The sequence below is a fragment of the Vanacampus margaritifer genome, chromosome 7 (assembly GCF_051991255.1).
Source record: "Vanacampus margaritifer isolate UIUO_Vmar chromosome 7, RoL_Vmar_1.0, whole genome shotgun sequence".
NCBI classification, from domain to species: domain Eukaryota; kingdom Metazoa; phylum Chordata; class Actinopteri; order Syngnathiformes; family Syngnathidae; genus Vanacampus; species Vanacampus margaritifer.
In genome coordinates, this window is record NC_135438.1 from 17,956,480 (window position 1) to 17,984,222 (window position 27,743).

The 27,743-nt window shown below is 42.3% G+C and overlaps 2 protein-coding genes across 4 annotated transcripts; one reads left to right on the forward strand and one right to left on the reverse strand.

Moving 5' to 3' along the window:
• Positions 1-537: 537 nt before the first annotated feature.
• bmerb1 (bMERB domain containing 1) lies at positions 538-10,703 on the forward strand. The gene is made up of 6 exons (XM_077570017.1): positions 538-782; positions 2,794-2,914; positions 6,288-6,361; positions 8,751-8,865; positions 8,950-9,032; positions 9,138-10,703. Exons 1-6 carry the CDS (start codon positions 695-697, stop codon positions 9,254-9,256), a joined length of 600 nt encoding a protein of 199 aa, XP_077426143.1. The 5' UTR covers positions 538-694; the 3' UTR covers positions 9,257-10,703.
• A 656-nt stretch (positions 10,704-11,359) lies between these two features.
• marf1 (meiosis regulator and mRNA stability factor 1) lies at positions 11,360-27,561 on the reverse strand. 3 transcript variants are annotated; one of them, XM_077570013.1, is made up of 27 exons: positions 27,462-27,561; positions 26,807-27,030; positions 25,775-26,650; positions 25,482-25,632; positions 24,083-24,297; positions 23,888-24,005; positions 23,630-23,802; positions 22,852-23,373; positions 22,158-22,312; positions 21,854-22,009; positions 21,506-21,692; positions 20,626-20,804; positions 19,734-19,814; positions 19,400-19,639; positions 17,877-17,996; positions 17,578-17,756; positions 17,250-17,470; positions 16,838-16,980; positions 16,614-16,747; positions 15,995-16,197; positions 15,687-15,914; positions 15,078-15,314; positions 14,746-14,997; positions 14,576-14,636; positions 14,383-14,487; positions 14,084-14,212; positions 11,360-13,597 (listed from the first exon to the last, which is right to left on the reverse strand). In XM_077570013.1, exons 2-27 carry the CDS (start codon positions 26,957-26,959, stop codon positions 13,440-13,442), a joined length of 5,376 nt encoding a protein of 1,791 aa, XP_077426139.1. In that variant the 5' UTR covers positions 26,960-27,030; positions 27,462-27,561; the 3' UTR covers positions 11,360-13,439. The 3 variants fall into 3 exon arrangements, with proteins under 3 accessions (XP_077426139.1, XP_077426137.1, XP_077426140.1); XM_077570011.1 differs by having other exon boundaries at positions 14,084-14,260; XM_077570014.1 differs by lacking the exon at positions 22,852-23,373 and having other exon boundaries at positions 14,084-14,260.
• Between the last annotated feature and the right edge of the window lie 182 nt (positions 27,562-27,743).

The window sequence follows — 27,743 nt, forward strand, 5'->3', positions numbered from 1 at the left end:
CATATTTTGAGAATTCAGTCTTCAATAAACCAAACATGGGTTAGGGTTGAATGAAAAGGATTTGCAAATCACCATGTTCTGTTTTTATTTGCATTTCTTTTTTTTAATGACAATCACAATGTCCCATCACTGGTGAGTTGGGCTACTCGGGGCCACTGGCGGCTACCTGGTGCCCAACTTGGTGCCCGTGGGCCACGGGCACTAAGTTGGTGACTTGAAAGCTATAGAAAATGGAAGTTTAAATCATTTAAATTAGGCATTGTAAGTAAAATGAAGGAAATCAAAATTTAAAGGCAAAGCTGCCACCAGAACTTATGGTATATTCAATAAGCATACGCCTTGACTTTTTAGCCTATAAAAACACTCAATTGGAGATTTAAATTATTATTATTTTTAACGATTTATAGATTATTTGCAATATTATATATATTTGTGTAGCACTTATTTGTTCGAGCTGCGGTTGTTTTCGAAAGAAAAAAGTAGAGATCGGCATCATCTCGAAGCCAGTGGGTGTCTCCTGCTTTTTCATTTCCTCGTCAGCACTACGCATGCGCCCTGCATCCCCTCCATCCGCACGTCGAGGGACCGACCGAGGAGCCCGAATAAAGATGCTTGGCATCTCAGGCTCAGCCGGCTGAAAATCCATTAGACTAACGTTAAGAAGCGTACATTATAGGGAGCTCTCTGTGCGAACATGGAAATGAAGAAGTCTTTTTCTGACACGGAGCGGACACTCCGGAGCTACGGCGCTGTGTCGCAAACGGCGTGGACGACGGACAAAGGTGAGCACTGAGCGGCATCCCGGGGAAATTCAGTCGCGGAGGTCGACGTGCATGCACACTGAGCTAAAGTCCGACCTGTCGTTCGAAGACAGCGACAATGCGTTGTTCAAGATTGCAATGTGCATTCGTGCCTGATTAAGGCCCATTCATTCCTCTGCTCGCTGACATGCGCAATTTGGACATCCGATTTTATTATTTTTTATCGTATGGAAGGTCCGGATTTCACATTTAAAGAACGCAAAGTAAGTTTAAAGATTGAGACTTCACATTGTTAAAAATGCGAATCATTAAACATAAAAAATATTGTTTATATTTATTTTCACATCTAGTCCAACAGAGTAGCATTTTGGTTCCATAATATTAGCTTGAGATTTATTCAAACGTTTAACTGTAGAAAAATACAATTGTGTAGTACGTGTGGACAATTTTTTTAAAATAAAAGTAGTTTTGTATTTGTTTGCATATTAAGTCTAGCCTCTCTTCTTTCTCTTTCCATGATAGTAAATAACTAATGAGAACTTCAGCCTTACAGGCAATAAATAAATAAATCCTGGTCACTTAATTATTTGTAGCTATACGTTATTATAATATTTCAATTGCATACCATTGTATTTATTACTAATTACCCAAATGACGCAAGAGTTGACATCGTCTGAGATATTCCCCACTGAGGCTAAATCATTACGAGGGAGCACGGTGTGAACTTCGGATACGAGGAAAACAAAAGACGCGGCTATATTTGTAACAATAATCTAAGCTAGGTTTTCATCTCTATGTACATACACAAATGAAAGTGAGGGTGAAACAGAAGCGCATCACCCCCTCCCCGTGCAGGTCTCCTTCAGGGAGGTGGGAGTGCAGTCCAGAGTGTGTACATTGTGACTGCAGGATGTGTCATCAGCTGGATGCCATGCAGATGCTGACATTCACCTGTCGCGGAGACCCCCGCATGCTGCCGACCTGGGATGTATTAATTAGGAGCAAGCAGAGATCGACTCACATGTCAAACTCACTATTAGTGTGAATCTCGAAAGTGGCGACGCAGGTCATTCCTTGTTTTCTTGGGGTGAGAAGAGACAGTTATTTGGAGTGTTGTCTTTTAAAAAGTCCATTCAGCTCAGTGTACACAAATTTTGAGAAAAGGACGAGCCTAAAAGCACTCAGGTTTGTTTTGCATTGTGCTGTTTGCTGGCCACTGTAGAAACTTTGATCTGCTTTCAATATTGGCAAGGGAACAAACAAGCCCTCGTTTTGCTTGTGGTGAGTCAGCTCCGCAAACACACTGACTGCAGTTTGGGTCTCTGCAGAAACTCCAGCCTTCTCACTGAAACATCTTCGATAGCACATGCAGGGTAACAAGTATCAGTGCCCATATGCATGTTTTGATTCTCATTTTTTCCATCTTTAAAGGGACAGTTAGTGATCCCTAGCGCCAGCTAGTGGTAAACTAACCAATTCATTCATTAAAAAAATGTTTGTCAATATTATGCAAAAAATGTTGTATTGCATGAACTTAATTTTTTTTTTTTTATCATAGGTCTAGTAATCGGTAAATATATTACGTGGCTGTATAGTCTCACCTTACTAGAGCTGCCATCTTCCTGCTACGGATGCCCCAAAAACTTCCACTAGCCACTCGTTAGCTGCTCTGGCTAATTCTGGCTGGCTGAGTCTTTCGGCTTCACAACGGCTGCCAAGTCGCCGTCGCTTGCTGAGATGCTCGTTTGCTCGCACAAAAAGGTGGTGGGCTTGTGAAATGTGGTCTGAGCCACTGTAGTACGCATGCTCCTGCTAAATGCTATTCTTTGACCACTAGATGGCGCTAAGGGCTACACACTAGGGATTTATGGTTGTTGTCATTAAAATCAAGACAAGATAGCAAGGTATTGTTTAGTAGCCAATTCAGTCGTGGTTGTTAAGTCTCGCGGTCTAAAAATCTCAGCAAATAAATTCTCACTTTCATGCATCAACACTTCAGCAGAACGTTTTATTTCCCGTTTGCGTTTCCCAGGTCACTCTGACGTTTCCATGGCCGAGAGCACCATGTGTCCAGAGGAGATCGAGGTGGAGATGGCTCGGATCCAGCGCCTCAGGGAGGTCCTAGTGCGTCGGGAGTCCGAGCTGCGCTTCATGTAAGATGCAAAATGTCTTTTTATTTTTAGAAGACCAGATAGAAGGGGGGCATGTCGAAGATCTAATCACACAAAGGTCACAAGAATACCAGCTGCTGTCATCGGATGCTGGATGAAGCCTGTCGCCATTTGCACACGATACATTTTCATAATCAGTCTCTCTATAGAGCACGTTTTTTTTTAATGAAATGTTTTTGTCATTCTATTAGATAAGTATCGATTCTGAACTGCTCCAAATGTGGTACAGCTGTGTGTTAGATTGTGGTTTTGTGATGTGATAGTGCTGGTAATAAGAAGTGGATTATGTCAGGAAAGTCCCTCGTACCTGCCCTTCGCAGTTGATTAGACGCTTTCTATAATGAATTTACCTCATTAACATACAGTAGAAGGATTACAGTTAGGCCTATAGATTTACCACGGTCAATCATTTCACTAGTTGCTTCTTTGTGTTACAGTTCGGAGCCTGCTGCATTTTTCCTTGATCCAGCCACTCACTATTTCCTTTGCTTACTTTCAATAAATAAAAAAATAAATAAAAAACAGATCACATCGGCAAAAAAAAAAAAGCTTTTACATCACAAGTCAAAATGGTGGTCTTACGCCAGGAAACAAGCTCTCCCCTCACTGACAAGTATTGGTTTTTGAAATATTGTAATTTAATTTGTGAGGATTATTTTGATTTCACTGCAGAGGCACAGTTGCGACATGAACATCAATTGGACGTAATTTTGTCTAACGTTCGATGAATGTCCTTAAACAGCCAAGAGGCACTTTTACAAAATGAAGGACTCAAAACCGCATATGTATACAATTTAGTCCTGAGGTCATCAGAATATTTTACATTAAGCTAACCATGTAAAAATTGTCCCGTGGAAAATTTAAATGCGCGACGTGCGAGCTAAAACATGTCAAAAGACTAGCTAGCATATGGCACGTTCGCTAGCACGGACCTGTGGTGGTTTGATCTTGGGTCGAGAGTTAGCCTGGCCAGTGAAGTTTAGGACATTTGTATCCAAAAATTTAGTAATTAGGACAATCAGTGTGATATTTTGCCTATTTTTTTAATTTAGTTAACATTTATGTTGGCCTAATGCATTCCTGTTGCTAAGAAAAATAGGTCAGCGTATCTCCGAGGAGAGCGGAGGGGGCTTTACTCCATTTATATAGATCATGATGCAAGATTGTTAACGGTTAAGATAAATAGAAAACAAACATTTTAAAAATATTTTTTTTTGTTGTTGTTGCTTGTGTGCACTGTGAGATGACCTCACATGACGCCAAGTGACTTTGCGGAGCATTCAAGTAGCCAGCAAAAGCCTCACTTGGCTGCCGCCATGTAGTCCATCTCTCTTTGTGCCAGCCTGCGTTTGACTCCAGCTGCCACATAAACACGAGGACGCGTGTAAAAGTGGCACTCAGAGAGCAGACGCTTCTGGAATCCACTGATAGCACTGAGACTTCAACATCAGGCTGCGGGAGGGAGGGAGGGGGGCTGCGAAGGGAGCAGCGTGGGTAAAGGCGGAGAGACGGGAGGAGGCTGTGCATGAGTCATCAGGCTGATGTGTCACTGAGAGAATTAAACGTGTGGCAGCCGTCACGGAGAGAGAGAAGTGGGGATGTGCGGGGGGGGGGGGGGGGGGGCTGCTGAGGCCCTGAGACGTCAACAAAGTGTGGATTGATCAGTGTCTATCTGCCACACATACCGTCTTCATGACAGGCTCAACAGGCATTTAAGCTCACAAGTCATGTCAATCTGACAAGTCTCACCTCCAAGCAAAAGGAAATAAACACCCTCACAGTCACCATGTCGATGAGAAGTCAATTTGAATGTTTCCATTTTTTTTTTTTTTTACTTATAGAGAGCACAGAACCACTATTATATCTATGTACAGTATATTTTGTCCCTCTCGTGTAGAAAAGACATATGTCAACAAGCTAGTAGCGTCTCACAGTTTTGAGAATTGGGCTCGCTCTCTGCTGTATTTCTTTGTGTAATTTGAGTGCTTGTGTTCAGGTTTACTTTAAATGTGAATGGTTGTTTGTATACGGTATTTAAATGGTAACGGTACTTCATTCAGGGATGTGATTTGACCAAAGTGAAATTATCTGAAAATTTAGCCGGGGGTCTGGGGGCCACTGGCACCCAGCTAGGTCCAGGGAGAAGAGTTTGAAGAGTTCAAATTTCATGAACAAATAATTGTATCATGACCAAATGAAAAGTAACTCATATTAGAGCATACCACAAATGTCTTTGTTATAGCAGAAGATGTTATCTGTCGGAGTCATGTGCATACACAATGAAAAAAAAAATAATAATAAAAAAAATAAAAAAATCGGATTTTTTTTTTTGGGGGGGGGGGGGAGATAAAAAAAAGCGGAATTCCGCGAATTAGCGGAAAAATCACATCCCTGTTCATTTATATAGCGCTTTTCCACCTTACAAGGTCCTCAAAGCGCTTTATATTCGACTACTGATGACACAGCATCAGGAGCAACTGGGGGTTCAGTATCTTGCTCAAGAATACTTCAGCGTGGCCACAATGGCATGGAATCAAACCCACAACCTCTGGGTTGGGAGACGACCACTCTACCACTGGTTCACGCCACCCCCCATTATGTGTCCTGCGATTGTCTGTTGACTGGTCCCGGGTGGCCCAAAAAGTCAGCCAAATGAGGGCAAGTGGGATTAGATCATGGATGGATATACTGTACATACCAGTGTTGCCACAGTTACCTTGAAAGTAACTCAGTTACTTTACTGATTACTCACTATAAAAAGTTACGTGGTTACTTTAGTGATTACTTGCTTTAAAAAGTAAGGATAGATGTCTAATACTTTTGCTACAGTTATCTTGAAAAGTAACTCAGTTACTTTTTACAGCGAGTAATCAGTAAAGTAACAGTTACCTTGCTGATTACTTGCTTTAAAAAGTAAGGATGGATATATTGTACATACCAGTGTTGCCAGTTACCTTAAAAAGTAACTCAGTTACTTTACTGATTACTCGCTGTAAAAAGTAACAAAGTTACTTTGGTGATTACTTGCTTTAAAAAGTAAGGATGGATATACTGTACAAAGCAGTGTTGCCAGTTACCTTAAAAAGTAACCCAGTTATTTTACTGATTACTTGCTTTAAAAAGTAAGGAAATGGACACAAGTGTTTTAACACCCAGTTACTTATAGAGTTAATTCAGATTCATATAAGAGCACAAAATTTGCCATAGCTAGAGTCTTCATATCATATAGTGCAGTGTTTTCTCATACCATATATCATGTCAATAGGTGTATAATTTGTAATCCTAATAAAATAAGATATGAAATTTATGTCTATATTTGCTCTTTAATGTGACGAAACGTCTCTTTTTCTTATAGGATGGACGACATCCAGCTGTGCAAAGACATCATGAGTTTAAAGCAGGAGTTGAGACAGATTGTTGCAGTACCAGGTACACCTCAAGCCCGATCCGATGCACGCACACACTCCTTTCTCACACAATCAAATCAGAGAGGAAAAGAATGACAGTTTTCAGCATCGAGTACGTGTGCATGCGTCACAGTGCTATATAAATAGGACATACACGGGATGGGTGTGAGTGACGCAAGCGAGAGAGCATCTTTGAACACCAAAGCACAAGTTGAGCTGCTTGGTGTTGATTGCGCTGCTGACTGAATGCAACGCAAATTAGACGTCAGCTGCACCTCATTCACCGACACCACCATTAGGCATACCTGTATGGTCTCATCGGCTCTAATAAGAGTTGACGCCCGGACACCCTGTGGCGGGAACTCCTTTCAGCTAGTTGTATCTTGTTCTTTCGGTCATGACCCACAGCTCGTGACGTAAGGTGAGGGTAGAAACGTAGATCGACCGGTAAATCAAGAGCTTTACCTTCCGGTTCAACTCCCTCTTCACAACGACAGACCCATTGAGAATCCGCATCGATGCGTCTGTCAATCTCCCGCTCCATCCTCCCCTCACTCGTGAACAAGACCCCGAGGTATTCCGACTCCTCCGCCTCGGGCAGGATCTCATCTCCCTGACTTGGACAGGGCACTCTACCATTTTCCAACTGAGGACCACGGTCTCAGATTTGGAGGTGCCGATTTTCATCCGAATCGCTTCACACTCTGCTGCAAAACGCTCCAGCGAGAGTTAGAGATCGCGGTTTGATGAAGCCAACAATACCACATCATCTGCAAAAAGCAGCGATGCCATGGCTACACCTAGAAATTCTGCCCGTCAAGGTTATGAACAGAATCGGCGACAAAGGGCACCCTTGGCGGAGTCCAACTTTCACTGGAAATGAATCCGACTTACTGCTGGCAATGCGGACCAAACTCTGACCTCGGTCGTACTGGCACAGGGACCACCAGCCCATATCAGGGGGTTCAGTACCTCGTACTCCCAAAGCACCCCCCCCACAGAACTGTGAGAGACACAGTTGAGCGCCTTCTCAAAGTTGACAAAACACATGTAAGCTGGTTGGTTGGGCGCATTGCTGAAGCTCATGGTATCTCCAATAGAAATCTTTTTTTACAAAGTAAACTCAGCTTAGACTCGTCCGCTTAAGACTCGAGACTTGACTCGGACTCTACTTTTGAGACTTGTGAATGCTACGAGTCTCAATGGTGTGCCTTGCTCTCATTTTCTCTACTCACTCCAAATGTCTGCGTGCATGCGGTTCAGGTGCCGGCTTGTAAGTTGTCCCTCTCTCTCTCGCGAGTCTAGTTTCTCCATACCTTTCCGTGCTCCCGACCAACGTCCAATGTTAATGACGTAGAGTAGACAATCATCAGTATGGCAAACTTTGCGCTTCTGTTTGTTATAGCTTTTACTTTTAAGGACTTTATCCAGCAGAGAGTCGGACTAATGTCAAGGGAATTGAGACTTGACTTGAACTGGGCTGTAGAGATTTGCGCCTCTCTGTCCAGCCATCAGGCACTTCTCATAAGAACTCTAAGAACTCCCCAAAGCTACTGAAGAGATTGCCGACCTTTGCACACTGGAAGAAAAAGCAGAAAGCCTGGCTTTGGGCACTTGCCGAGTGCTGCTTCACTCCCAAAAGTGGAACTCATCTGGCCTTTCTCAGTTCAATAAGATTTCTCTACTTGACGTTGAGGGGAAACTCTTCTGGTCACTAATTACCAGAAGATGAACTATTAACCAACTTACCAATGGCTATTTTAACAGAAGAATACAGAAAGGATGAGTCCCAGGTTACTCTGAATTCCTGAAACAGGAGGGGCAACAACATGCTCTCACCAACCTAGCTAGACCTCACCAAAGCATGCCCAAACTACCATACCAACTAATCCATAAGGAGCACTATGGAGTATCATCAGAGAGCAAGAAGAGATGCAAACTGGGGGTCAGTCAAAGACATTCACGTGCACAGATGCTGACATTGTGGTATTAGTGAAAGAAAATACTGTTCATTTTACCCAGTCTCAAAGGTCCATGACTCAACTTTAGCTTAAGCCACATACTGTATAACACAAGCCTACCTACTGCCTGCTTTTCCTGCTCTGCCGACAGGGGAATTTATGCATTGCGATCATTACCCAGTCTCCTCGCTGGCGCCCACCCCCTCCTGATTGTCCCGGCTGCAGGGGCTACACACAGTTGAAAACGGCATGAAAAGCTGATTTTGCACTCATAGCGAGCAATAGCAGACACACTCACACAGCGGCTGCGGAGCAAGGCTAATTCTTTCCATTTCATTTTCATACACATGGAATAATACGAGCCCTAGAGGCTTCATATTAGCATAAGTATGCAAGCTGTAAGGTCACTTAGAGGTCAATTCTGACAATTCTCAATTTCTCTTATTGTAGAGAAAGACAAAAACAAGAAAGACAAACAGCAAGAGGAGGAACTGATCCTGAAGATCCATAAACTGGTGCAGAAGAGGGATTTCTTGGTGGATGATGCAGAGGTGGAGAGATTAAGGTAGAGCTAAGAGAGGAAATACAAGCATGCATGTGTACTTGAAGTTCAATCAATGTGAATCATTTTAATATTACTGTGACTCAGGGAACAGGAGGAGGACAAGGAGATGGCAGAGTTCCTCATGCTGAAACTGATGCCATTGGAAAATAAACTCAAAGTCAAACAAAGTGAGTGGAAATATTTGAATGCACAAACATACAAAAGCTCACAGGAGAAGAAAACACTTCTAAACTGTAAATGTCTTTCTTTCATTGCATATTCAAAACATCAAGATCCTCCAAAGCCCAAAAGACAAGTCCCAGAGCCTCCGCCCAACAAACCCTTCATCACTAAACCGGGCGTGGCCATTATTAAGGACTGCTGTGGCGCCACCCAGTGTTCCATCATGTAATTGGCGGAGGGCTTTAATGCCCTCAAAACAAATTCAGCAATCATCACTTCTTGCGAATCAGAGAACCTGTTCAAGCTTTATGTTCCACTTGAAGGTGTCTATAAAGCATATTTGCAATACATGTACAAAATGTCAGGGAGTCCAAGTGTTTATGCGCAAGTTGCAACGTAGTTCATCAAGTATAGTAGCTTACAGTAATCCCCTACATATTCACCGTTCAACATTCATAAAACCACCTATTCCGTTTTTTTTTAACATGGACTCAATCCTCAACTATTTGCTATTATATCTAAATAGCAAAAATAGTGTACAGTAATAGGGGTCAAAGAAGCATGTTGTCATCTAATAATAATTATTACCAAGGGAAGTGTTGTAAGATGAGTTTGAAATGATGTTAAAATGTTTTTGTATTATAGTTCTTATAGTTTTAACTATTACTATAGGAAATTCTTAACATCCCGCAGTAAGGCTCAATTTTTATCCTCTGTGAAAAAGGAGGATTACTGTATTAAGTCTAGATTTGTCAAGGCATTCAATAATTGGCATTTCTATTTCAATTTTGTTTTGTTTTACAGTGGTAATTAAAATTTAAAATCAAGAAAGCAGGACTAAAAGCACAATGTCCATAAAGTGAATTTTATTAAACACTGTATTGGGCTTCTTTGACAATTGTTGTAATTTTGGGTGAGCATATGGTAACATCCTCCATCGGTGTTTATCAAAGGAACAAGATTTATATGCAACTAAAGTATTACAAACATTGCATCAAAGTAGGGTTAGTCAAGTCAAACTGTTTCTTTGCTAATGATGACTACTTAACATGTTAGGATGATTGTTGTGCTGGTTCTTTTTCTCAGGTGATGAATATTGTTAACTTGCTCCCCCAGTCACTAAAAATTACAAATAGGATTATTTATTGCAGATCAATGTACGTTTTCCCCAACCCTATCCTCAAAATGTGTCAATTATACTTGCAGAAAATGACCGTCCGCCACCTGTAGGTTTACGTATAAGGATTTATTGGCAACAATAACATTTAAAGCTTAATAAATGGTTTTCCTGGACAACACTAACTCATCCATAACTCAGTTGTAGCAGTGTTTTTACATTGGTGATCAAGTTACCCAAAACTGGTAAGTCGGGTTTTATGTTGGTTTCAATTAAATTTGGGTTATTTATTGTATGTGCAGCTCAAGCCTCTGAATTGTTTTTAAGGATGAACACGACATCTGTCATGCGATCTTGTAAATACCAACATTTCCATGTATGTTTGAGTGCAATACGAACATTTGCATAGCTGTTCTTTATGTTCCTTCTGATAACCATCTGTAGTGCTAGTGAGTTCATGAACTTCTTAAGGATGAAGATGTAGCAGATATGCAGAAAATAAGATCAAACTACCTGTACATACATGTTGAAATAAACGTCATCTTTCAGGAACCTGCCACTAGATTGCATCTTACTGTCAACCAGCGACGTGCGGTCAGGGCAGGCTGAAATGAAAGTTGAAACCGTTTGGCCTTTTCTATTTATTTCATTTCAGAAATCCTACACTGATTTAAAAGTGACAACATTTGGTGATTTTCATACCTCAATTAAAAAATGACTCATCACTGGCCTGCAGGCAAAAATGCAGCAAAAATTATCCTCCTGGAGGCACAGAGCTACTGTGCTTTTCCCAGCCCTGTGATGTGAGTTAGCGCATGCATACTCAGTTTCCCAGTAGAAAAGTCCTTTACGCAAATAGCCAGATTGCTACGGAGTCTTTTTACGTCGATGTATTATTCCTATGGGAACGTACAGTCGCACACTGCATTCAAAACAGTGTACAGCAAGGCGGTAAGACGACGCCACTCTGGAGAATATAGAACTATTTTTACTCCTTTCTTTTGAGGTAAAAGGCCATATTTTGAAGGATGGGAGACCAACGCCTCAGCTAAGGGATCTTCAGCAAAGTAAGGGACAAAGACTTATTCGTACTTTTCACAAAGGTGCAAAAGGAAAGATTGGCTTCGTGGATGTGCTTCGATTAACTGGCTGTTTCACTAGGCCTAGAGCTCACTGCTGTCAACATTAACCAACCAAGAAACTTAAGCCAAGAAGTAATGCTTAGTGAAGTTTATTAACAGAATTGTATTGGTCCCTTAAACAATGTTTGACAGTTGTGGTGTGATAAATTGGGAAGGAGGCGGGATGGTGAGCAAGTAATGATTACATGGCATCTTTGAATTAAAATGACTTTTTTTTCCTTTTCAGTTCTTGAATGCAGAACAACTGGTGTACAAATGAAAAACTTGACAAGCTATACAATTTGTGTTAGTACAAACAGGCTAAGAATTCCTTCATTTCTTTCTTCAAACACAGTCGAACTCCATATAATTGCAATTTATTTTCATTAACCAAAACTATGCAAGTAAGCATATTTTCAAGAGCTCTTTAGAGATGAGACCTGCACAAAGGAAAAGCTAATGTGCTACTGTGCCCATTATGAGAGGGATGCCACTGCACGGAGAGCGCTTGGGTTTACTCAAAAAGTTTTAAATAGATGTTTATCAGAAGAATTACTGCTCCTATTATAATCAAATCAAAATCACTAATTCAATATTTCACATTCCTTGATCAAATAGTGTTCAATTGGGTCTGTAAAGGCCAGAGAAATCTACGCCGCAGCATTTGTAATTTGAATAATTTAGATGAGAGGTCAATAGTTGTCGGAAACGCAAAATGTAGTCGTGTCGTGACACCAGCTCAACGTGTCAACATGTAATGATTGGCCGCTTAAGTAATGGGCGCTTACCCATTCTCTGAATGCTATTCTCTGCCACGGCACATCTGAGGCGCATGACAAACTTACAGTAAACCCACAGCGACTTGTAGCAAAGACAAGCCAGCAGAAAACACATGACGACAAGAGAGGAAACAGACACATGGGGACGTCAAAACATGATAGCCGGGGAGGTACTCTGGCCATTCCTTTGTCGCCGTGGCAAATACAAGCCATTGTAAAAGCCCGGCAAAATCCAGAGAGCCACAGAGGGTTCTCTTATGTGGACGTGACACACTCGTGGAGGCTTCACACAGCCCCTGTGCCGCTCCACTAACCTCCCACATATGTCTATGCCCCAAAAACTCACAGCCATGCACCTCATCATTAAAAAGCAAAAACTCCATGGTGCTCCCCTCGAATCATCAACTCAAGACAGGAGACCACAACAGAAACTACCAGCAACAAGACTGAGAGGGAAATAAAAAAACCTTGAGTACTTCAGTAGCGTCTACAAAGGTGGCCCCGCCTCCAAGAAGCCAAAAACAAGGCAGAAACAAAAGACTTATCACAGGGAATGCTTTTTTTTTTATCATCCATTCCTGTCTGCTGCTGTTGGGTTTATAACACACATCCACTCATGTATGCACACTGTGCATATGTCACACTGCCTACAGTGGAGAACCACTCAAACAGCTAAAAGTACACAGACACTGGCTGCTGGCTTAAAGTTTGTCAAATACGCACAACCCTAGCCATGGTCTTAATCAGAAACAAGGGCCATTAACTTGTTGATGACCTCAGAGGCAACCTGTCATGATGCCTGCAAACGTGAATATGGATGTCTTGGACTTGGGGTTCTTTGGCACCACCTACAAAGTTCTAACAAGAATATCAACTGCATTTTTTTTTTTAATATATAGTTGAACACCACCTTCAAAGCTTTTATTTGATCAAGCTCCTGACCTGAGAATAAGTTTGCTTTAATGTCTTAAAACACAAGTGTGCTGCTATTCATCTTGAGCATCTCTCCAAATGGTTTGTGTGCTGTATGCAGTGGCATCCAACTCGTCGGGATTCCCGTGTGCACTTTCTTGGGCATAAAATGTAACTTTATGAAATTTTAGTAACCTTAACTGGGCTTTACATTTGCAAATTGCAGCAGATCTGCAAAAGGTAAAAATATCAAAAGCTTTGTGAGTACCACTGAAAGAAACATTGATTGTGAACAGATGGAAAAGATTGTGACTAAGAAAAAAAGCAGAATATTAGAAGGCAATGGCAGGAAGCAGCAAAGCCAAAATGCCCTTCAAGAGTGGTTCATCTGCAGTGCAATTAGTGTAGCTACCTCAACTCTCCGACTCAGAGTTACACAGCAGCTCAACTAGTTTGGCTCACTGTGCATGTGTGTGTGTTGGTTCAGAGACCTGATTTGAATGCAAAGTTGGCAGCTAGCTTGATTCTACTGCGGGGGCCTCTTTTGCTGGGACTATCCATGGACAAAGGAGACTCGGTGTCCGTGGCTGCTGCAGGCCCGTTGTCTTTTGCTGCAGCTACTGTGTTGAATTCTTTGCTCTCTGAAAACATAAGCGCAGACAGAGAAGGCACGTGATGAAAGGTGCTAAAAGAAGCGTGACACACTCATCACAATGCGCTTATATTCTCTTCTTACACCTAGTTATCTAATGCAAACCATCATTGAGCCAAGGCTCGTTTTTTACATTTGGAAAAAACTCACGGGAGAGCGAACAAAAGTCGCAAAAGGAAAAAAGGATCTCGTATATATTTACCGGTACTCACACAGTGTGAAATCTGGATCAGTAGCGTTCTATGAAAAGCAACAGGTGCATACACAGGCTAATTGTACCTTCTGCCAGCTGGAGGGAAACCCTGACATTAAACACTGCTAGCATAGACAGACAAACAAAGATGCATTTGTAATACGTTTTCGGACCAATTAAGTGAAACTGCATTATTTCCCACGGCACAGTTGATGATCTCTCACAGCACTTTAGTGCTAGAGAATCACTGACCAAATGGAAATTCTCCATACTCGTGCTGACCTGATGTGTGGGGCATTGGAGGTGTTTTCTCCTCAAAATGAATCAGATCAGCCGGCTGCATTAGGACTGGGTCAGGGTGGAGCTCAGGTGACGGCAGGCAAGATGGTACTGGGCCACAGAGAAGGTCAACTGGGGACGTCAGACACAGCAGCTCAGACACTGGCGCCGCGGTGGCGCCTGGAAGGTAAGGGCGGTTCAATCCATGTTATTGATGGTAAACAAAAAGGAATCGCAAAACAAAGCACAGCAGACAAAATATATAAATTTTCTGGATCAAAAACATTAAAGCAATCTTTTACTTGGACTGTGTGCTTCAGAATGGATGGTGCTTGTGGGACTGTCTCTGGGGCTCTCCACGTTACCTCCTGACTGAGGGCTGCTGGGGACTGAAGCGTTCGCCCTCTCTGCATGACACCAAAACACAAGCCTGTTATCATTTCTAGTACATAAAGGTCGCATTACCGCAATGAAAAGATGCACGGAAGCTTTTGCCTTTCATATCGTTCTTCAAAACGATAATCCTCTTGTGACCGTGCCCTTTGATCCAGACCACCTGATGACGCAACAAACGAAAACAAAAAAGTCAGGGGGAAAAAAAATACAATAAGAAATATATACAATCCAAAAGACGTGCAAAAATGCATAGATAATTGAATTGTCACCTGTGGAATGGCATTGAGCAGCTCATCAGTGCTGGTGTATCCATAGGCACGCGACTCCAGGCCACAGCCAATAAACCTTTTATAAGCTCCATGGAACTCTGACAGGAAGATCTGGTTGTAGTGGTAAGTGTGGAGCAGTGCACGTACGTTACGGGCAAACTGGTAAAGCCTCGTCAGCCTCACCCACTCCTCACTAGGACCGTTTGTGGTGCTGGCAGCTTCAATGCTTTCATCAAGTTCTTCACAGTAAAGCTGCCAAATTTGACAATGAAAACACCTCTTAGTTTAGTGAAAAAAGGACGTGATGTCATTGAATAAATGGCTTCTCTCACTTCGACAAGGTAGGGCAGACTCTTGAGTAGCTCGCTGAGGGAGAGGAACCCATATTCACAAGGGTTGAGTGGGACTTTGTGGACCGTCTGGTAATGCTGGCTCAGGTCATCCACCCTGAGACCTTGGTCGACATCTTTCTCTTGAGACATAAGCAGTGCCAGAAGCTGTGACGTCAGTAAACGCAGAGACTTCCTGTTGATGAGCTGAACTTCCCGTCCTTCTGCGCCATCCACCACCTTGAAAAGCAAAGAATAAGGAGATGCTTGTGAAGGAACAGTGTTTAACTAGATAGGTGTTTCCCAACCTTTATTGGGCAAACACATCACTACACAAAAATGGCCAAAAAAAGTACATCTAATTAAATAATCTTATATCAATGTATTCAGATGAAATCTGGTTACTCTGTGTGATATCTGGGCCTGGTTAGTTGAACACAAAGCTAATATACTATTAGCTATCCATGACATATACTCTGTTTTATGAATGGCAAAATGGGTTAGCTTCTGCCTGTCATTATATGTTGCACATAGACAGCTTAATTTGTAGTTAATACATTAACAATTGTGCTCCACAGGATGGACAATGAAATATGGTAAAAAACACATTACCTTCACAACATGGCAGAGTTTGTTTAGTAACGCCGGCAGGGAGCTGGTGTCGTAGTCCTGCAGTCGTAGACCATAACCAAAGGTCTTGCTGTACTCCGTGAGCAGCTGGTTCACAGGAAGGCTCGAGTTTATCTGAGCTCGAAGCAGCTTGACCAGTTGAGCTGCCAGAGCTTTGATGCGCTCAACCTCTGTTAGGGTAAGCATCTTCTCCTCCCCACACTCCAACACCTGCGGGGTGGAAGTTAAAAAAGTTGACTTGAAACGCACACAATCACATAGCTACTAGTGCCAATCAGTCGTCTCCTCACCATTAGCACTTCAGGGATGGCCTCAAAGAGTTCTATGAGTTTGGTGAAGCCGTAGTAGCTGAGCTTACACTGACGTCCAAAGTGGTGGTGGTAGGTGGGGATGAACTTGCTGAAGGGCATTCGGCAGTGAGGTTGGTGACGGAGGAGGTCAATGACCTCCTTCCCAAAATGCTTTGTGCGCTCCATTTCATGCGCAGTACGCTCTGTGGTTAAATAAGCAGTTTAGTTGCTAATATACATCAGGTTTTCGATCTTTTAAGACATGCCATCATCTGCATATCACCCATTGATCGTCGATATATTGCTATGGCTGCAGCGATGAGGGGGTTGCAGAAATGTGTGCCTCTCCATGTGTATTTCTTTTCTATTGGCAAGCTGAATGAGAGAGGCAGATTGTGTATTTTGCAAAACTAAGTGAACAGATGTCTCGAGGCTTATGAAACGTTGAACAAAGAATCAATGCAAACCCGCTCCTTTAATAATTTGTCACTGTGCAGTCTTATTTAGGAAAGCTCAGTGTGCCATCTTGGCACCCTCTGGTCTACTTGCACACTCACACCAGTGAGTATGAGACTAATGAGTGTGTTAAAATAACTGGAAGATGTGAAGTTAGCAGTACCTCTCTTGGGAACAGAGATGACAGTGTCATTGTCGTGATGTGTGGTGGTAATGGTGCTATCGGGAATCTCAGACAGCAGGTCATTGAGGTCACATGTGCCATAGTCTGCTACATTCCAGTCTCTGGAAAAGCACCTGATGAACATGACACACAGCACATTCGAACCCTGAATTACTCTGCAGCCCCAAACCCAACTTCAATGATATTCTGATATGTTGACGGACCAGTGGTATGCTTGCATGAAGTCCTTGACAGCAACTTGCTTGCTGGCTTGAAATTTGAGAAGTTTTAGTAAGTCTTGAGTGAAACGCTTAACTTGGGCTCGATGAGTAAGGGTCAGCAGTCGTTTTGTACCCATGCCTAGGATCTGAAAAGTAAACATTATGCAAGTACCAATCAATTCCGAGTTGGCCGCACACCAACAACTGCTTGTTCACCAAATTACCAGTAGGTCTGTATTTAAAATGATACCCTCCGGCAAGTAGGCTTTTTACAGTTGTTCAAGCAACATAAAAAAACAGAGCTTTACTTTTAGTTAGACGAAAACAACAAACTTTAATATAATGCATATTGATATATCAGAAGCACGAGTACATTTGTCAAAAACATTGTGGTTAAGGCACAGATGTGCAATACCTGCAGGACATGTGGCACTGCTTCCAGCAGCTCAAACAGCTTTGTGTACCCATAATCGGAGACGCGGCACTGTTTGGCAAAATGATGATGGTAAGAGGGTATAAATTTGCTGATAGGCATGATGCAAGATGGTTGACCCTTTAAGAGGTCAATAATCTCTCTGCTGAACTGAATGAGTTGAGGGTTGCCAACTGGACTCTTGCATCGGTGGAGCCACGGATCTGGAGGCAAACGAGGTTAATAATCACAAGACAGGATAGAAAGTTCATCATCTCCAAAAGTGTTAGTATAGAAAAAACGTTTGAAACTGTAAAATAATAGTTCTCACCAGAGTTTGGTGCTGGTGGTTTGTTGTGAATCCACTTGATGACTTTGTAACCGTTTTGAGCTGTGACTATGGTTATACTGGGGACACATGTGATGAGGTGCTCCAAAGGAACACTACATTCCAGAGTCTCATTGACCAGCTGCAGCCGACTAAACTTTGCTTCATAGCAGTCTGTAAAGCTAAAAGGTAAAATAAAACAACACAGTGACACATTGACTTTTATTGAGGAAAAACATAGTTCAACTAGCCTAAAATATTTTACATGAATTAGAATGGATACGCATAATGTATGCTGTCACCTGAGGAGGGGAAGAGTTCCTTCGTGTGATTGCAGCAGTGCGTGAACCTCAGAGGCCAACGTGCTTAGAGATATGACCACAAATGGAATTGTGTACGAGTCTGGGTCAAAGTCATCCTCACTATGAAATTGAAAGGAAAAGCACCATAATCAATCATCAGACATACATCAAGCTGGCATGTCAAAACTACGCTATTCATATTAAAAGTAAATACAATATACAACTTTAGAGAACGAGAAAACATTTTCAATTTATGATCAGAGATATATTGATAGATCTAATGGCAGATGTTATTGTAAATAGCAAATTAAAAACTAATTTACTGTAGACAGTGTTTCCCACACCATGTTAATACTTGGGCGGGCCACCCAAGTAAACTGGCCACCATCCAAGTAGATTTCAAGAAAATTTAATAAAAAGTGTGTATATATATATATAATTTTTTTTTTTTTTTTTTTAACCGTGTCGCGACTAGATATACCGCATGTAACATTAGTTCACCGTCACTCACTTGGGGATCATGATGTTAGAGGAGTCTATGGGAAACACTGGTAGAGGATAGCCGTTAGCCGAGCGCATGGTTGCGTTGGCTAGCATTAGCGCTACTTGACTATAATTAAACCTACTGTGCACTGCTTTGCCTCATTGCGGGTCATGAACGGGACACATGCGAACTGAATAGAAACAGTTGAATCAAACTGTCTAACCAGTTTTCAAAAGCAGTTCCACCCCTACTGTGTGCGCGCGTGTTTATATCACATCATGGGGACAATTTTCTGGGTTTAACTATTATTGTGGGGACCATGTGTCCTTGTGGGGACATTTTGGTAGTCCCCATGAGTCCAAACCTCTTTTTTAAAGGTCAAAACTTGGTTTTAGAGATTAGGTTTGAATTGGGTTATGGTTGCGGTTAGGGTAAGGAATGGGGGTAGGCAATCATTTTTGATGGTTGGGATTAGGGGAAGGGTCTAGGAAATGCATTATGTCAATGAGATGTCCCCACAAGACATGTGCGTGCGTGTAACTCGTACACGTACTCATACAGCGGCAAGCAAGGTGACTGACAGGTGAAGGAACGAGGTAGTGCGACTGAGTGTTGATGAAGTATGTAAACAAACACGCATATAAATAACCATTTAGCACAGGGGTGGGGAACCATGGTCGACAGCCACTGTCCTGCCCGTTTTCCATGTCTCCCTCCACCAACACACCTGATTCATGAACAAGATCATTATCAGGCTTCTACTGAGCGTGCTGATTAGCTGATCATTTGAATCAGCTGTGTTGGAGGAGGGAGACATGGAAAACAGGCAGGACAGTGGTTCTTGAGGACCATGGTTCCCTATCCCTGATTTAGCAAGCCCAGAAAAAACTAAGGTGCCCATTTTTGCTCATCGCAGCAAACGATAAATCAATACAAATTATTGTGACAGGCCTAAACTATCAATTTAGGCCTATCAATTACATACCTAAAACAAGCATGTGTGTGTACATGCCATGTGTAAAGAAGGACGGATTCTTGCCTGAAATTGGATTGTGTGTAGTGTTGTCTGCAGATAGGTTCATGATACTCTAGCTCCTCAAACACCACAGGGCTGCCGCTTGTTGTGGAGGAGCTATCCTGTGACTGAGAGGAGCCCAGTGGACTCTGACGGATTTGACTGCTGGGAAGAAGGCATACCAGTCTCGTGCCCCCCTGTTCCCGAACAGCCACAACATCAGTCAGCCTGTACAGATCGCTCATCAAAAGCTTACGGTGGAATCTGTAGGTGGGGGTGGAAAAGCAATATATGTAAATAAGGCAAAAATGAAACGCTTCTGTTATTTGTTTACATGTTTGAAGATCAAGATACTTACTTTTTCTCATAGATCTCGGTGAACTTGAAGTGAGGAAGGCAATTGGCAGGTGCCTCCTGAAGAATGCTGCTGACCTCAGAGCTTTAAGGCAAGGCAAGGCAGATTTATTTATTTATGTAGTACATTTCATACACAAGCTAACGCAGAATAAAACATTTAAACACAAAATACAACATATAATGGAAAAATAATCAAGACATTTTTAAAAACCCATAACAATTTAAGACATTTAAAAGCAAAGTAGAGAAATGAAAAAGTAGTTTACCAAGATTACTAGAAGACACATACAGCACAAGAATATGATTTGGAAACAAATGTTTATAAAAATGCTCGAAAAGATCTTATTCATAGGTATAAGGAAAAAAATGAAAATGTCAAATTAAAGAATTACTCAACAGGAAGTCAAACTCTTAACTCCAACCCTCAATTAAGATCTGAAATCGGCGCTCAAAGGGGGTGTTGCCTGGAGGACCGTTGGGTTGCAAATGGGGAGAGGGTTGGGCATGGTCTGGCTGTGATTGACAGCAGCAACTCACTAAGAAGCCGTTTAAGAAGGCGTGTACGGGAATGAGCCGGTGGGTGGCGGGGCGACTACGCCATGAGGAACAAGTACGTATTGTCTTGTGTAATGAGAGGCCAAACAGCCAAATTGTGTTTATCTCAGTGTTTAACCTTAAGATGGCACCAAAGACACGTTTTTTGCCCTTAATTAAAGCTTTAAACAAACATGTACTAAAATGTAAAAATAATGACCAGGACATGTAGACAGCATTTGTAGACACCAGTTTATACAGTTAAATCAGAAAAAAAAAAAGGTTGAATATGTGTTGAGTTATGCTTTAACCTCCACAAAAATCCTAAGCAATAAAACTTTTTGCCTTAACAAGCGTACCTGAGCATGGCCATAGATTTGTTGTGGCCACCTGTGATAAGAGACACCTGGATGCGCTTGCCTCCAATTTTGTAACGGTGAAGTCCACTGACAGCACTGATGGCCTGCTGTAAGGACAACATCTGGATTGTAGCCTTGAGTTGATAGTCTGTATGGGGACTAAGCTCCACTCCTTTTACCTAAAACAACCAAACAACTTAAGTAAAATAAACCACACTCTGAAATTGCTAAGCTTTTGGACTTAAATCAATTTAAGAAGTAGTAACACATTTACTGATCATTAGAGATGGGGAGTAATTTTTTTAGACTACTTACTTTTATCCGTTACATTTTAACATGAGTATTTGTACTTTTTACTTGATACATTTTCAAAAGAAGGTTGTTACTTTTGTTTTTAAATGCATGAAAACGATTAAAATACTTGACCTGGAAGAAAAAGCAGCATCAATGTCTCCTGGCTCCACCAATCATATGAAGAGTTTCAGACAATCCTGGACATACCAGCTTTTGATTGGCTCTACGACATGCAATCACATGAATTGCAATTGGCTAGATTAGAACAATCCGTAAATATAAGGGCAATTCGCACCACCACTACAGAGGATAATTTGAATTTGATAGCAAGTCAGAGTCAATTAGCCAATGTATTTTGCTCCATTAGCTAATATCTTTTAAATTAACGTATGAAGAAACATCTGGTAAAAAATATTTTTCACTTTTACTCGTCAAGTACATTTCAGAGCGTGTACTTTTTTACTTTCACTTGAGTAATTATTTGAGTGAGAACTTTTTTTTTTTTTACACAAATGAATGTCAATACTTTTCCCATCTCTGCTGATCATCATGTTTATTATAGCGATACTGCCAATGATGGACATACCCGCCCATATCGGGAGAACGTGTCACGTAGAGTCTGTTGTAATTCTTTGCGGGACATTCTGTAGTCAAGGTTAGCCACCAGGATTTCCGCTCCATCTGAAAATGGCTGAGGTGGACAGTCTAGACAAGGGCTTCGAGGAGCAGCAAGTATGGGAGATGAGCGGCTAGAAAGGCTGGGTGATGCAGTCCTTTTGGAGAGGGGAAAACAATTGTTGGGAAACAATCAACATTATATCATCTAGTATCATGTAGGTCTGGATACTGTGCATCATGTTCAATTACAACCATTGCATCTCACACTCAGGCAGGCTCTCTTCATAGTCTGAGCATTCATATAAAATAAGATCACCTGGAAGACCAAGAACCTTGGGACAAGACAAGTGGGCTGAAGCTTTTGTGCAGGTTCAGCTTGCTGAAAGCAGATGGCGTGCTGATCTGAAAGTCCACCGAGCGTCTCTCCCCCTCAGCAGGACATTCTGTCCCACTGCAATGATTGGAGCCATCCCTTTTACATCCAAGAGAGCAAAACAATTAAAAATTCATAAACAACTTTTTAGGCTGCAGAGCTCATTTTAATCCGTTTCACAGTTACCAAAATCAACCCTAACATTGCTCATCAAAATCTTTTGGGTTACATTTCCCTTTCAATGTACCTTTTCTTGTATAAGGATTCTCCAGTGAAGCCAGGTTTGGAAAGCTGCTCCAGTGATCCTATCTCACCATTACTATGGGGAGAGGAGGAAGCTGACCGCCCTTTATCAAGGTGCTGGAAACCCGGCTTAGGTTTGCTGTCTGCATTATCCAACTCCTGCATGAAAGAGTGATGTTTGATGTTAATAGATGTATGAATGTATAAATGAATGTATTCATGCAGTGTTGGTGTCATGCTTCGAATCAAACAAAACAAAAATTATGATGTAGTATGGAACAGTGTTTCCGGGAACACCATTCGTTACCAAGGAACAAGTTTTCTCATGGACAAGAACTGCAGGTCAAGTCATTATGAGGTTGAGCAACTGGAAAGGAACATGAAGCAGACTTTGGACTAAACACAGACACACACAAAAAAGGACTAACATACACATACAGGTTCAAGCTTTGCTAAAGCTGTCTATTTGGTTAGTTGCGATCAACTCACACATTAGTACAACGATTTCTGAATTAAAAACAAACAAACATGCAGGACAGAAGATGACACACACAGCTTTGACTACTAATACATGCTAGCCACGATGTTAAGCAAGCAGCTACAAGCCGTTAGTGAAGCCAGACACTGGGGGGGAAAGACTGTACTGCACAGCAGCAACTACAGGGAAATGGAGAGCAGGCACTGACGAGTCTGCTGACCTGATGGGGTTTTGCAGGAGCGCCGCCCGGAGGCCCAGAGCACCCCCTCTTGGGGCTGTAGGGCCTTTCAGGCAGTTGGCCAAGGTTGTAGCATGAGCGGGTAGATCGCCGTGCCCTCCTGGGCGACCGTGGCTTCTCCAGGGGCAGAAAGGAGGAGGATAAGGCTACAGGAGTGGTAATCATTGTGTCCTGACTTTGACAAGGCAGGGGCAGTGTCTGAGGCAGGGGAAAGTGAAGGGACTGAGACTGAAGGTCACGCTCAACACTTGCATCGTCTCTGGGCCGCGGTGAGACGGAGAGGCTGATTCGATGGCCAAACACGTCCTCATTTTCCATTCTCTTGCGGGCACGTGACGCCGCGTCAGGGCTGCCAAAACGAAGGACGGCTGTGCCCTGGGACATGCCCAGCACCTTGCCACCACAGTTGTCTGAGAGGCGGCGGAGCCTGAGCTTCACGGCATTCCACAGGCTCTTATCACAGTTGACAGGAAGGTTGTGCACATAGAGGAGGTTGTAACTGGGCTGAAGGAGGGGAGGAAAAGACAGCGGGCCTGTCTGGATTTGTATGTTTTATACTTAAATGTTGTCCTTTTTAGTAGAAAAAATTGGATGGCCGTTGAGTGATTCATATTAGGAAAAACACGCACATAAAGAGGCTGTTTTAGAAATTAAATGTCCGCTATAAAGTCTATACAAGGATGAGTCTCCTTTCATTGAGGCCATCACTTACCTTTTTCCAAATACTAAATATTTATAAAGGCACATTTTTAATGCCTACCTGCGTTTTGAGAGGCATGCGCAGTGGCAAGTCAGCTGTGATCTCTTGAAAAGGCACGCGAGTGTGGGCGTGCTGCAGCAGGGCCTGGGATGTATGGTTACCATGGACCAGGATTACCTGGAAACCATGGCGATGCCGCAGGTCGCTCAACTCACTTGCAAAGTTTACATCAGCTGTTGGAATTAAGGGTGAAGAACAGTTTATACAATTATCTGGTCAAATCAAGCCTTATGATGACAGAATCTGAGCAGCACGCACATGATACTAGGACAACAGTTGCGGGTGCAGCGTGGGTCTCAGCAAAGCGCCGTAAGCTCTGGCGGAGCTTGTCATCAGCAGCATTCTTGGCTGTTGCATTGATGTGTGCCACAGTAACCTGGTAATGAAAAGTGCATTCATAGGGTGTCTTTCTAATCAAGCAGTGTTTTTCCATTGAGCAGTTTTAGAGCTTACCTGGCAGTTGTTGAGCTCTTGGATAACTGCTTTACATTCCTTACTGATATCACACACACAAATGAACTCTGCCTCACGGTGGCCTTGAAAAAAACGGCTGCGTAGACGTTGTACCACCACCCCAGCAGATTTACCACTAGGCACGCTGCAGTTCTCGATGTCCCAAAACACTCCGACTGGGGGGATGTTCTCTGTACCACCACCTTCTGGTGAACCTGAGCAAAAGAAAACAAGGGTTTTAGAGGTTTACACTGTGAAGGGTTTCAACACTGTAAAGTTTACTTAACACAATTCATCATTCCCTTTGCTTTGAGTGGTTTATGCTGCTCTTGACAAAATTCTGTGAAAACAAGCCTGCAGTTATGAAGGTGAAGTCATTTTTACAACAATGTTGCATCACCTGTTTGGAAAAGATAAAAGTTTTACAATGTGTCTCAAGTGATGTTTTGGTTGCCATTCATTATTTGGGCGCACAGCGATCCACCAATTTATGTACGCAACATAATCACTCACAGCTGTAATTTTGTTATTTTTTTAAGTATAAGTTTGTCAAGCATAGAGGTAATTTATTTATTCATTTATCAAAAATTGAAGGATAGATGCCAGGGCCCCTTTCATTTATAAAACATGCTACAATGTATAAATTAAGTAATTGTATATTGTTCATATATTGTCTTTTGGGGAAAACCTGCTAGGTCACAGGTTTCTGTTAAAGGTGATCAATAATACTTGAATTTAAGATTTTGGGGTATCCCACTAGAATAGATCCACCAGTGCATTGCGCAACAACCGAATCCCATGTAAAAACAAGGGCAATCTGTAGTAAAATTATCATTTTTAAGGCAGTAAATTGAGAATCATCTAGGACAGTGAAATGTTGAGAAATCAGATCCAGACAGAGCAGAAAATGTCGTGAAGAAAGTAATTTTTGTTTCAAAATGTTTTATTATCTTTGACCACCAGAGCTGTGAAGAGAGATTTTACCATTTTGGTTGTAAATATGTGCAACTTGTACATCTAGAAAATATATGAAACCAATCTGTTAGTAATAATGGTAGTCCCAACTACCACATAGCTCCTGCCCCTGAGATTTTGGTTTTTGCACCCCCCCAGCTAATCATCCATCACAATCTTTTGTTGTTGACAAAGATTCCATTTTACAGTTAATGGCTGTTTGTTAGCTTGTATCACTAATGGGTTTTCCATGCATGGGGAAGCAAGTGCGGTTGAAAAATTTGCTCTTTGTCTTGAATCATAAACTGCTGACTTTATTCATGTATTCTTAAAAGCAAATGACTGCAAAGGATTACAGACAAAAGGACTAGATCATTTAAAATAAGTACAAAACAACTGACAATCAGCTTTCATTTAAGACGCATGAATTCAAAAGTAAACTTACCATACTTTTGGCTAGTTTTGCCCTGACTGAGCACCAAACTATCAGATGAGGTGCCACAGCCATTACAAATTGGGATAGAGATTGGGGTTGTTTGGGGAACAGGGATAATGGGCCACATCTTCTCTGACATGGACACAAAAGTGTTCATGGGCTGCAAACAAATGTAAAAAATAAATAAATAATACACACACACATGTATCAGTAAATACAATGAAAGACTCCGCAATACAAAACACACATCTAAGTTACCTTAAGTGATGGTCAAGAAATAACCAGTGTAGAACTTCACCAACCTTCAACAAGCAATCCTGGTAGCAGTGCGCCCCCTTCACACAAAGTGTATTCTCAAAATTTTGGTGCATAGGATTAGCGCAGAGATGTGATGACGTGGTTGTGGTGTTGATGGTGGTAGTAGCAGGGTGATCATAGAGTGCCGTACTTGTCTGGGTTCTTCTGGCCATGGGACTGCAGACCCTACCACAAATATAACAGCCAGAAGAGGCCAGGCAAGAGCCATGCAAGGGAGCCGGGAGAGCAGAAATTGGTGGGAGTGAAGAAGCCAAGAGTGGTTGAGGAGGGAAAGAGACTGGGTTAATTTGAAGAGCCTCAGCTGTGTAGGTGTTAAGAATCCCCGGGAAACAAGTGGTGTGAGGCTGTGCCGAGATGGGCTGGGAGGTGGTGACTGAAGAGAGCCACTGAGATTTGTAGCCACAACAGAGCAGTGGATCATAAGCCTCATCTTTAGGTCCACAATGTTTGTACTTAAGAACATTTGAGGCTACAGAGCAAGGTCCAGGCCTGCCAATGTTACTACTGCTGTAGATGGGCGTTGCCAATGAGCCAGGAGCTGCAATGAGTGGGGCAACACCAGCTATGCTACTACCAGCAATACCTCCACCGTCTGATAATCCATAGCCCTCGGTGATGCAGTAATCACAGTGGGCGCATACGCTTACTTTGGGGCTAGGCCCCTCTTGTTGCTGTTGCGGTGGAGAATGTTGTCGATGGTGATCTTGTTTAAGCTGGGGAGGAAGCAAGCAAGGAGCAGCCAGAGGGAGAGGGGGTAAAGGGAAGATCTGGGATGGTTGGGAAGATGAGGGATGGTGCAGAGGGGGAGGAGGGACATCCTTCAATTCCAAAACAGGTTTTCTGCTGTCCATGTCATTGTCCTAGCAGGGAGAAGAACAATAGATTCAAATGTATGTTTTACCTTAGCAAAGTGTATGATTTCTCACTTGAGTAACAACATTCTATTATACTATTCTGAGACTGAAAAAAAAAAAAACTTTATGCACTGCACACACATTGGTTACTACAGGGAGTACCTTTTTATTCGTTTTTGGTGGGACAGGTGCTTCATTGGTGCTGAAGCAGTCTTTGAATTTCCAGAGAAGAGTCGAAGCTTCCGTTTTAGAAGGGCCGACCCATGGGGAGGTTTTCGGGCTGCATACGGATCTCTCCTTTCCCAGTCCTTCCATCGTCCAACCTGGAGAGGTCTCTCACCATTCTTGGATCGCCCTCCTCTCTCATTCTTTCCTACTAGAAGAAACTAAAATGGGCAGCAGGTGAGACATTGAGTGCATTGACTGTACACTTACGACGAAACTTTAACCCAATAACATTATCCGCAGTGTCGTGCACGTCGCAGTTATAGTCGCTCACGTGGACGGTAGCTGGCGCCAGTCGAGTTTATTAATAATTGTTATTTGCAATTCCGTTTTTGCGCAAGTTAGTAAACTGCACTTGCCTCTGCGTGTTGACCAGACATTTTACTATTAGCTAACGTAAACGACGAAGCCTAGCTAAAAACGTCACATAAACAGTTTACGTTTACCTGGCGAAGCAACGGTTTCGTTTGAGCTAATAACGGCTAGCTTTATTTGCGAAACCGTACACAGCTCGGAGCACTTCCTGTTTGATGTTGCACTCATAATGACACTATCGTAAATACCATTCGATAACAGGAGTCCGTGTGAATACCTGACAATGTTTCGTAAGTCACATCTTTCTCAAGTCGACTGCTTCACTCCTACCAGCTCCCGCGTCGAAACCCCGCACCTTTTTGTAACCTACATTTGCCGGAAAGCACTCGGAACTGTCGCAAATTCGTCTATGGCCCAAATAGATAGATAGATAGATAGATAGATAGATAGATAGATAGATAGATAGATAGATAGATAGATAGATAGATAGATAGATAGATAGATAGATAGATAGATAGATAGATAGATAGATAGATAGATAGATAGATAGATAGATAGA

What these genes read in the sequence shown, in the direction of transcription:
- bmerb1 (XM_077570017.1), top strand. Translation starts at nt 695, where the DNA reads ATGGAAATGAAGAAGTCTTTTTCTGACACGGAGCGGACACTCCGGAGC. An exon ending in ACAGATTGTTGCAGTACCAG is followed by an intron (nt 6,362 to 8,750) that starts GTACACCTCAAG and finishes CTCTTATTGTAG; the next exon opens with AGAAAGACAAAAACAAGAAA. An exon ending in TAAACTCAAAGTCAAACAAA is followed by an intron (nt 9,033 to 9,137) that starts GTGAGTGGAAAT and finishes CAAAACATCAAG; the next exon opens with ATCCTCCAAAGCCCAAAAGA.
- marf1 (XM_077570011.1), bottom strand. Translation starts at nt 26,959, where the DNA reads ATGGAAGGACTGGGAAAGGAGAGATCCGTATGCAGCCCGAAAACCTCC. An exon ending in ACCACCAGCACCAAACTCTG is followed by an intron (nt 17,471 to 17,577) that starts GTGAGAACTATT and finishes GTTTGCCTCCAG; the next exon opens with ATCCGTGGCTCCACCGATGC. An exon ending in TGCTCAATGCCATTCCACAG is followed by an intron (nt 14,637 to 14,745) that starts GTGACAATTCAA and finishes TTGCGTCATCAG; the next exon opens with GTGGTCTGGATCAAAGGGCA.